Below are 11,179 nucleotides of genomic sequence, written 5' to 3'. Positions count from 1 at the left end.
ATAGACATGTCATTAAAGGGGAAGAAAGGCCAGGAAGAAGAGGTGTGTTTTGAGCCTAGATTTAAAACTGGTGACGGAAAGAGCGTCTCTGATGGAAGGCTGCAGTTTCTTCCAAAGGCCATATATGACATAGATCTGGGTAAATATGACTTCTCAAAAAAACAGTGGTGTTGTGGCTCAACTTGCCCCACTTTAGGGGTAAATTGAGCAATCTGGGGGTAAATTTAAAGATTTCCTTTTTGAAGTTGAATGCATTTTCCTTTTCCATATAATCTTATATATTTTTTAAAGTAACCTTAAGCAAATTATAAAACCTGTATCTTTCTTGGCATGATAGCTTTTCTACAATGTTTAAAATAGGAAAAAACGAATCAGTTGTGTAATACTACATTGTAATATAATTTATACTTTAAAGACTTAACTAAACTTCAGTGCATCAAAAAAAAAAAAAAAATTGCTTTGACACAGCAGTCATTATACCTGATATGTTAAACACTTACTTTGACAAGCAAAAAACCGTTAATTGTAAAAAAAAACACAATATACTTGCAACTTCCAACCCCCATCCTCTCAATTATTATAATACTATTTGGCGTATGGCATGACGCCAAATAGTCTACTGATTCCGCGTAAGCTTGGTTGATATCAAGCTAAGCGGTCCAAGCGTGTCTTTTTCTGGTGCGTAATAAACCTCGGAGTCGCCAGTGACGCGCGCGTCATTGCTGCAGGTGCGCCGGTGAGCGGAATATGTTAACAGTCACGGTAGAAACTCGATTTGAAGATGGATATTGTCATACACAATATTTTACAAATAGTTGTGTTATGATTGATGTGTTTAAACACTAACTTCGTGCCACAATGAACGATACGATAAGCACCTTTTCGAACCGCTCTTCTCAGCACCACAATCAGTCTTGGAGCCAAAACATTTCGAAATCGTTCAATTTCGTCTATTTTACGGAGACCACCATCCTACCCTCTTTGATCGGATTCCTGTGTACTACTGGGCTTATTGGCAACGTGCTCGTCTTAGTGACCATTCTTAGGTAAGTTACCAAGTTTTTGATTTTATATGAATGTCGTTTTTATATTTACTTTGGGATATAAGGGATCATCAAACGAGCAAATTAACAACATAACATCAAATCTTCACATGGCATAAGACAGTCTAGTGCTTTTCTTTTATTAAGTGTGAAATATGTAATGGAATGTGATGGAATAATCATTAATTTTTGCGTGTCATGTGTCGGCAAAGCTTCACGCATGCAAGGATTCTTTAATAAAAATGCAATCATAAGCAGCCTTATTCATAAAGATATATATGATACATGGATATATTTTCTGCGTTTGTGTGTGTGTGTGTGTGTGTGTGTGTGTGTGTGTGTGTGTGTGTGTGTGTGTGTGTGTGTGTGTGTGTGTGTGTGTGTGTGTGTGTGTGTGTGTGTGTGTGTGTGTGTGTGTCTGTGTATACATACCTACACATACATAGCTAACATACATAAACATATAGCCCGACAGCTACGCCTACACTACAGATACACTACATGCAGCTACACGTATACTACACACAGCACAATGTAGGATGGTTATTAAAGCTTTTTTTTTTCTTTCTTTTTTTACAATTACTGTCAATATCATACTGAGATGTTAAGCCTCCTTCTATATAATCATGGACATTTCATATGTTTCTAATGCTTGGCTCTATTGTGAGTACATGTTGGAGAGAAATTACACTTATTCACACTCATTATTATTAAGTAGTAGGCATAGCTTTCTCACTCTGCAGTTAGATAAGAGATGGCCGTCCACACAATGTTTCTGGTTGGCTGCCTCATCCGGGGGCCCTAACCTATACACACTCGGTATTCACATATTGGAGACAGTGTACGGTGATCAAAGGAGAATGTTACAGCAACTTTAAAGGCTAGAGGCTAGAGGATTTCACACTTCACGGTGCAAAGCTACACCATTAATTAATGCCAGCCGAGGCCGTCATCAGGATGAGTGACTTAGGATCAGGGGCCCATCATATACGTTATCACTTTCAAAATGAGGCTTATGGCAAATAGTGGGAAACAAACTGTTCTGTGTTGATCTTCTCACATGTCAGCACTTTGAGTCACAGTCACAGACTTCTGTGAGGATGGAGTCTAATGGGAATAACAACAAAGATAATGTAAAAAAGCACTAACTTGAAAACAAGTAGTCTTTCGACACACATCAGGAAGCACACATATCGTGTTTATCAGTTTAACTATGAAAGCACAAAAGGCAAACAATACATCAGCTTGCCTCACCTTGCCAGAGCAATTAGCAAATGTAGATTAGTCTGGAACCTCTCAGGTAATTTCTAATCCTCAAGGGGTGTAATCAATGTGCAGACAAAAATGCGCCTGGACGTGATTGAATGGACCAAATACCAATCAAGGCAACGGAACGCATGACACTTCAGAAGCAGCCATCGTGGTTGTTTATGAAAATGCCTAAATGGCGCTCATAGGGCTCTCCTCCAGTAGCAATCAAACCTACCCCCTTTTTAATTAACCGGTTGTGATTAGCCCGACCCACGCAAGGTCTGCTAGAAATCATCTGTTCAATGCAGAATAAACCTATTAGATTGCTGTTGTAAAATAGGAAGCAAATCATCTGGGTAGAACGCTGTCTTCCTTCACACAGGCTTCACTGCCACCTGTGATTTGATTGGATAGCTGCATTGGCTGCTTGTTAAAATTCCTGTCATTCCGAGTCATAATGTAATTAATGTCCTCAAAAACAGCACTTTTGACAGAGCTTCTGCAGCCGTCCTGTTGATTTTTCTAACTGTTGTCTCTACGAATTGGGCTTGTGGTGCATCACTCAGACTTGGTGCCACAGGTTCTTGAAGACCACACATTTGAGGTGGTACATCACAGTTGTAATGCTAAAGAGGTGGATCCAACATTGGAAACATCAGCTATTAATGCCCCCCCACACAGACATCTCTTCACTTGCTGTGTCTTCTGAATGGCAGTAAGTGGTTAGTGTAGAAAAGTTGTTGTAGAAACTGCTGCCTATTAACCCCTGCCTGGGCCTTTTAATTATAGAATCCAAAGAAATCATCATAATGAGCTTTGGATTAATAGCATCTACTAAGTAGATTCTTACAAACTGACAGAACAAGGAATTTCTATCTTAAATCAGCCTGTGAGGGAATTCCCTTAAGGCTGTTTTGTTTGATCTTTTCTACATTCATACATACACCACATTTTGGTGGTCCCTTGAAGGGCTTGAATTCTCAATGCTTAAATGCTGCGGTGACAAAATAAGCTGTGGTCTCAGGGATAAGTCATCCAGGGTTTAATCACTTACCTTAGCTCAAGGTAAGTTACCTGTCTCAACCTTCTCCACAGCAAACAGAAAAACAAATAACATTATAGAAACATATTCAGAAATTATACAAATGGTGAAACCAGAGAGCCATGGTAGGCTATAGGCTTTTCTCCTTTTGTATCTGTAAATCGAGGCCCATCCTCTGGAATAGTAAACAGGCAGCATGGCCATTAGGCTCCTCGTGAAAGGATTCCTGACCTCCGAAAGAGCTGGGCAGAGGACAGACTGGAGAGCAAAGAAAGTGTTTGCCTGTTTTTGATCCTACCTGGGGAATTATTCTGAGAGTGCAGCCACAATGTGTTGCTGGTGGTGCCCCAAATGTCTTCCATGATATATTTAATACCTTCCAGCTCAGACAGCATACATACAAGGATATAATCCGCGGTCTTTCCAAGAGTTATTTAAATAGCTGACATCAAGACGTAAACATACTTTTTGACATTCTCCGGTCAACAAAACGTGTAGTGGCTACACCCCTCTATGTGATAGGTGACGGTTATTTAACGTATTTAAATCCTGCGGCTCAAACTTTAAAATCAAACAATGCATAATGTCACCATGAGTTTGTTGACTATTGTCACTTTGTTGACAACAGATTAAGGAAAAGTCAGAGTTTAGAGAGTTAAATTCAAATATGAATCATCGAAGGGGCATGGAACCGGCCAATGTTTTGTTGTGGTGGGCAGGGCAGTGAAGAAGACGGTGCCGGACGTGTACATCTGTAACCTGGCGGTGGCCGACGTGGTCCATGTGACCGTCATGCCCTTCCTCATCCACCAGTGGGCGCGCGGTGGCCATTGGGTCTTTGGCAGTACGCTGTGCCGCGTCATCACCTCCCTGGACAACTGCAACCAGGTGGCGTGTGCAGCGGTGATGACCGCTGTCAGTGTGGACAGGTGAGTCCTGCAGTGACAGTCACTTCAGGTGCTGTGGATATGAAGAGCTACCTTTCGTTTGAAATGCCGTAGCCATCTCATCTGTAAGCTTTTAATGTGAAAGAAATATAAAGAGAATGAAGAGAATATCTAGTACGGGTTGACGGCCCCTAACTCTGTAAAAAGCCTATTTCGATTTTGCAACACTTCCCAATAGCAGAGAAACTCTTTTCTGTTCTTTCTCTTCAGAACTCACAAATCTTACCATGCAGAACCTTTAAAGGAGCAAAAGTTTAAAATGGAAGAAAGGCTAAGACACAGTCTTTGACCTCATTATATATTAACTTTCCTTCCTAAGAGACTCAACTGCCTTGATTTAAGATTATGAGCGAACAATTTACTTTCAAGCAAAAGCCCAAAGAAACTCCAGCGCCACATGGACTGCAAGGGAGTGTTTTGTTTTGGAGTCCTCCTTGATCCTCCAGGTGCAGATTGTGTATGTTTTAGGACGGGGATTCATTGTAGTCACTCATACGGACAATCATCTTTTATCTAATAAGATAAGATAAGATAGAACTTTAGAGCCCAAAGACTCTAAAGTCACTGGAGAGGGCGGGGGCTAATAAAAGGTTCAGGCTAACGCACCACCTGTATCTGCATTAACATGAACCTCCAAACTGACAGCTTACAAGACCATCAAATGGCTTACCTTGTGCGTGGGGGACCACAATATATGCTGCACCATGTGGAATAGAGTCAGACTCAGCCCACTCTGCTTGCCTGACATCGAGAAGCAGAAAAGTTACACAGATGCCCACAGGCCATTAAGTAGTAATTGCAGGGATGGGCACCTCAGACCTGCTTGTTCTCACAATGAAAACATGAGTACTACAGTGCACAATTGTAGAAATTTATTGTTCCTGCTGTCACCCACACCCATTTTCTTCTAACCAGTGGCTGTCATACTCTACACCAGCACAAAGTCAGCCCTTGATGTTGGACAACCTTGATTTGGATATCTCACCAGTCTATGTGCAATCTTAACATACTTTTTTTTTTGTGTGATACCACATTTTGCCTAGACTCATTCTTGATAAGTGGAAAGGGCAATCCCTCCTCCAGCTATGTAAGATGCAAAGAAACTCTGAGCATAATCCATTTTAGATTCAATTGTCCTCCATTCTCCTCACAGGCGGCCCTCACTCACCATCTGGCTGCCAATCTTGTTATAGCAAGCATACAAACTAACCATGGTTACCTGTGTTGAAAGAGTTGGATGACATGTGTGGCAGCCAGCCACATGCATTTCCTTTGGGATTAGGAATTTGGTTTATGTCTCAATCTTATCGTGTTAAGGAACTGTTTTAATGTTGTAAATACTGTTGTTACACTGGTGCAGCAAATACTGGTGCTACAGTTACAGAGGTTAAAATTGACAACACAAAACCCCTAAACACACAAGTTCCTTGGAAACCTTTTTTAGTGGCCTGCTTTAGATTATAAGGTAAACTAATAAAGAGTGTGTGTGCATGTCTCGGTAACAATCTGAGTTTATAGTACTTTCATTTGGTGTGAGCCACATAAAGATGACTTTCGGTCAAACCCTGTAATAGACAACGAGTTATGTAAAATCTTCATCATGTTATGGTTTAGCACATTGCTAGTTATGGTTTACAAATGGTATAAGAAAGCTGACATCCTAAGTTCTTTCAAAAGTACATCTGAGCTCTGAAGTACATAGTCACATCAATTTATATAATTTATTTGCCAGACAAATCATCGGATTTAAGAATTTAGGAATAGTACTGACTGATTTTCATGATTTCAATAGAAATAAATTCTCTAAGAAGAATCCCTGTTCTAACTGGTTCCCCTTTAAGGTTTGCTTAACAAAGTCTTTGCTCACCATAACATCACTCCCTTTGTTGTGTCAGGCATATATTAAGCCTTAATCTTCCCTTGTGAGTCATTGTTATTCGATGTCTTATTTTTTTCTTCTCTGAGGTACTGTGCCGTTGTCCATCCGTTTCGCCTGCTGGCTTTGAGGACCAAATCCAGGACCATGGGTCTCAACCTGCTGGTGTGGGGGGTCTCCGTGCTGCTGGTGGTGCCGGTCTGGCTCCACTCCAAGGTCATCCGCTTCCCTGATGGCCTGGAGAGCTGCAGCATTAACCTGGTCTCCCCCAGCGCGGTCCTCTGGTGAGATCAGGGAGTCCTCTTCCCACACGTTCCCCTCTTCCAACATTTCACATGTAATGGGGTGCTTTGATTGGGATTCGATATTGATCGTTGGGGTTACGATTCGATTCAAGAGTCGATTCTATATTCAAAATTATTCCCGATTCAAAGTAGATTCTCGATTCAGGCATGAAAGCACTGAAAATTCTGTCTAAGTTACATGGGTCTCCTGGCTACGTATCCCCTGCATCCCAGTCCCTGCCCCCCCCGGATACTAAGCCTATGCGTGTGGGTGTGTGTGAGTGAGTTAAAGCAAGTGCTTGTCTCCCAGTGTACCTTGTTTTCTGACACCCCTGGATGGTGCCTATAAGTGAAGGGCGTAGGAGAGATGAAGGCACATTAAATGATTGCAATTGGTGATGTTAGGTAATTAAACACTTGCACACTTATGTCCCTCATAAGGGAGGGCCTAGGAGAGATGAAGGCACATTAAATGAGTGCAATTAGTGATGTTAGGTAATTAAACACTTGCACACTTATGTCCCTCATAAGCATAGGAGAGCCAAGGATTATGTCTCTCCACTATCACCCAGCCAGTGTGCTGTTCAGAATCCTTACCCTATAAAATGCAAGAGTCAGTGGGCAATCAACTTCAAATTGATTTTATCACAGCGCATTTCACACATCAATTTCTTTTAGCTATATGCTCAATTTGTTCATTGGGCAATGACAATATGGCAATGACTCTGTAGAGTTTATAATCTCTCTCTCTTTGTATCTCTGTCTCTCTTTATCACTGTCCATCTGTCTCTCTCTACTGCACAGGTACACTTTATATCAGACCATTACGTCGTTCTTTCTGCCTCTGCCCCTCATTCTGACCTGCTACATCCTCATCGTGGTTCACACCTGGAGAATGTACATGAAGAACAAGCAGGCCCAGCGGTGAGCCAGCCTCAGCTCTTTACAGGCGTGTATCCATGACATAATGAAAGCCCTAGCCTGTTGAAAGTGAGGCTGCTGCTGCTGCACCACCTTCATAGTGGGCATGGTCGACACATTGCTTCCTTTGAAAGTTGTAAGATGAAGCAATACACCCACATGCTAGCTAGATGAAGTGTTTATTACATCAAATGATTCATGTGGATTTTTTTGTGATTCAGGCCTGTTCATTCATGAATTCGCGTTTCAAATATGAATGTTAGCTTGTGAAAAAAAAAAAAAAAATATTCAACATGTCAAAGTCAGCTGCAAAATTCAATGTATGAAATTCAGCGTTAACATCGGGGGACCCAAGTAAGAGCAATCGATCCTTGATGCTAGATCGTGGTCAAGCAAGGAGAGCGAGTGAGTGGGTGTTAAAAAACAAAAACGGTGTGCATTATAACAGAAAGATGTAAGACACGTCTCTATTGGCCAGTCTCGATCGGAGTGACAGCTTGGCAACATCCGAAAAGCCGCTGCCCCCCGACCGCCTCCAGAAGCAGATTGTCGGCCTGTTCGTTTGTGCCTCTCAATCCGCGGCGGCGGTCAACAACATCGCCCTGCTCTCCTCTGCCATGGTCTCCTTGTCGGCTGACAGGGAGGCCTACGGGATTTTCAGGGGACGCAAGCGCGCGCACGGGACAAGCCCATAAGGCGAAGCCTAGACGGCGTAGCCTACATGAAATAGAACTCCCTCTCTCGTTACTAACTGTGGATGTTGCCAAGCTGTCACTCCGATCGAGACTGGCCAATAGAGACGTGTCTTACATCTTTTGGCGTAGGTCCCGCCCACGAGATTCAGCTCAACAGCAAGCAAAGCTTTTGGATTCGCAAGCAAAACTTTAGGATTCGCAAGCAAAGCTTTTTGATTCGCAAACAAAACTTTTGGATTCGCAAACAAAACTTTTGGGTTTGCAAACAAAACTTTTGGATTCCCATTCATATTTTTTTTATCACATTAATTTATCTTGCAATAAAACATTTTTTGATTGCAGTGTCGATAGTTTTGCTCTCAAATCTATTTTTTGATTGCAGTGTGGAAAGTTTTGCTCTCAAACCTATTTTTTGATTGCAGTGTGGAAAGTTTTGCTCTCAAACCTATTATTTTTGATTGCATAATAACGACACAAATCTACCTCCATACAGCATCTCCTATTATAGGCTATTGTGTAAAATGCTGTTTAGAATTAACGTTGTATCAAGAATGAAAGAACCAGCGAGTGACGCTCTTATTCCCGCTGTCATTGCTTGACCGCGATAGAGCATCTAGGATAGATTGCTCTTCCCTTGGTCCCCGGATGTTAACGCTGAATTTCATACATTGAATTTTGCAGGTGACTGGCATGTTGAATTTTGGGACGTTGAAAATATTTAAGTTGAATTTTTTAACGTTGAATTTTTTAACTTTGAAAAATAATGGTGAAAATGTTTGGTTGAAAATGTAAAGTTATATTATGAGGCAAAATCCTACGTTTTTTCAATGCATAAATATTCAGTGCATAATTCAATGGCTTTTTATTTTTCGAATTCCAATGGCACAGATTTACTTCCATATATAATCGGGTAATCCCACCTAGGAGATTGAATTGACCCATTGGGTCATTGGATCAGGGGCGTCACGCTAACTCAAGCTCGGGCACGCTCTCTAAATAGCCGCGGACCCCATTAATTCACATAGAATCTTACCTGTTGTAACAACTTTACAAATGTTACAGCTACAGCAGCAACTTGCCCCGCGCCCGGGCCATCCGCCTGACCAAGATGGTGCTGGTTCTGGTGGGGGTGTTCCTGCTGAGCGTGGGGCCCTACCACATCCTGCAGCTGGTCAACCTGACGGTGCGGAGGCCCTCGCTGGCCTACCACACCTGCTACTACCTGTCCGTGTGTCTGAGCTACGCCGCCAGCAGCATCAACCCCTTCATCTACATCCTGCTTAGCGGACACTTCAGGCGTCGGCTGACCGGGCCCCGCATCCCCGGCGGACGAAGCGCCGTCGAGAAAGAGCGCACGCCGCATGCCCACACACCGCACTCAAGCTACGCGTGAAAGCCAGCCCCCCCTCCCCCTTTTGTTTGAGCTAGACCCCGCATGTTATTGTTTTGTTGCGTTCCCGACTTTTTAATTGACTTTCTTTTTAATTGAAGGGGCGGGGCAATATTGCTCATCAGTCATTCGCTCTCTTGCACAAGCAAGTCCCGTTTGCAGCAGATCAGTAACAGGGTGCATGCAATAGCACACGTTTTACCGTTAGAGCGCCATTTGAGTCGATATTTATATTGTATACTATGTTTTTAAACCTTTGTGCATTTCAGTCAAGTTTGGATCAGGATCCCTCTATAGCAGTACTATGCAACCCACTGCATATATATATATATATATATATATATATATATATATATATATATATATATATATATATATATATATATATATATATATATATATATATATTTACTAAATAAATATTAATGAAAAAAAATATTACAAAAATACCTTAATATGGAGGTTAATTTGGCTTTATAACTGATAAAGACATAACGAATAGTCTACTTATTTTCGTATGTAAATAGTTTTTACATACGACACATGTAAAAACTTAAACAGTTTTTACAACTTTTCAAATGTGCTACTCGGTACCATGAAAGACTGATATTATCTGTTGAATGTATCTCATGGTGTTATGGGGCCCCCTAGAGTCAAATTGTAAACATTGCAAGAAATGCATTTCATGCGAAATGAAAAAGTGTTACAGCGCTTATGAATACGTGTATTATGAATCATTCTGAATTATATGATTCAATTTATCATTATTTATGATTCACCAAATTGATTTTTTTGATAGGCTATACTTAAACTTTTCTCCAGCAGATGAATGAAACTGACCCAGAAAATCTCTGAAGAATAAAATATTCCAATCAACGGGTCAATCGCTTCATGGATTTTTTTTTTCTCCTGGTAACCAAGCACCCGTCTAGACTGGCTGCTGGCCAGTGTTTCTCTGGTTAGCTGTGGCCGAACGGCTGGTTGACTCTGGCTGGTCGGATCTCATCTTCTCTCAAGGGCAGTGGCCCAGAGCAAATCATGTGATCAATATCAAGGCAGCCAGACCAGACATGTTGTGGAGCTATGCCTCAGGTCAGGAGTTCGGGGGACCCCCCCCAAAAAAAAACACACAGACACACACACTCAGTGATCAATATGTCTCAATGTCAACACGATGCAGCGGTGACATCGGGGCTTCCAGGTGTCCGTATATCAGGGGTTAATGCACATCCTGCAGCCAATCAGAATCGAACATTCCCCCAGACCATGGTATAATAATATTTTTTCCCTTTGTGGGTGGTATCATTTCATTGTGATTATTTTCTGTTATTAGCTATTAACAGAGTACAGGGTAACAGTAAAATAGTATATTTTGTTATTATGTTATTATTGTATTACTATAGTATTTTATTTCATTTGTTTGGATCAATACTGCCGAATCTTTGTATCAACAACTAACTAACTAGAAAATGCATTTCCTGTAGAAATGCGGTTAGTAGGCCTACTGTAGTGCAATGTGAGGTTGAAAATATATAACAATAATATTTCCAATCGATTAATCATCTTTGCGCCAGTGTAACAAGACATAACATAACTATTTAAGCTTGACATTGTGTTTCTAAGTTAAATAGGCCTATTGACGTTTTTAGGCTCTGGAACAACAAAAGCTGTGATCCGCTCTAGCCGAAGCTAGAGCGTGTGAAGTTTGACGTCATCACGCTCTAGACTTA

The 11,179-nt window shown here is 41.4% G+C and overlaps 1 protein-coding gene across 1 annotated transcript; it reads left to right on the top strand.

Moving 5' to 3' along the window:
- The first annotated feature begins 745 nt into the window (after positions 1-745).
- On the top strand, positions 746-9,758 carry mchr2 (melanin concentrating hormone receptor 2). Its single transcript, XM_030370246.1, has 5 exons — positions 746-1,046; positions 4,056-4,265; positions 6,249-6,443; positions 7,248-7,367; positions 9,122-9,758. Exons 1-5 carry the CDS (start codon positions 859-861, stop codon positions 9,450-9,452), a joined length of 1,044 nt encoding a protein of 347 aa, XP_030226106.1. The 5' UTR covers positions 746-858; the 3' UTR covers positions 9,453-9,758.
- The last annotated feature ends 1,421 nt before the right edge of the window (positions 9,759-11,179 follow it).

The sequence above is a fragment of the Gadus morhua genome, chromosome 11, assembly GCF_902167405.1.
Source record: "Gadus morhua chromosome 11, gadMor3.0, whole genome shotgun sequence".
Lineage (NCBI taxonomy): Eukaryota > Metazoa > Chordata > Actinopteri > Gadiformes > Gadidae > Gadus > Gadus morhua.
The sequence above is the reverse complement of the archived record's forward strand: the minus strand, read 5'-3'. Positions and strand labels throughout refer to the sequence as shown.

What these genes read in the sequence shown, in the direction of transcription:
- mchr2 (XM_030370246.1), top strand. Translation starts at nt 859, where the DNA reads ATGAACGATACGATAAGCACCTTTTCGAACCGCTCTTCTCAGCACCAC. An exon ending in GTCTTAGTGACCATTCTTAG is followed by an intron (nt 1,047 to 4,055) that starts GTAAGTTACCAA and finishes TGTGGTGGGCAG; the next exon opens with GGCAGTGAAGAAGACGGTGC. An exon ending in TCCCCCAGCGCGGTCCTCTG is followed by an intron (nt 6,444 to 7,247) that starts GTGAGATCAGGG and finishes TCTACTGCACAG; the next exon opens with GTACACTTTATATCAGACCA.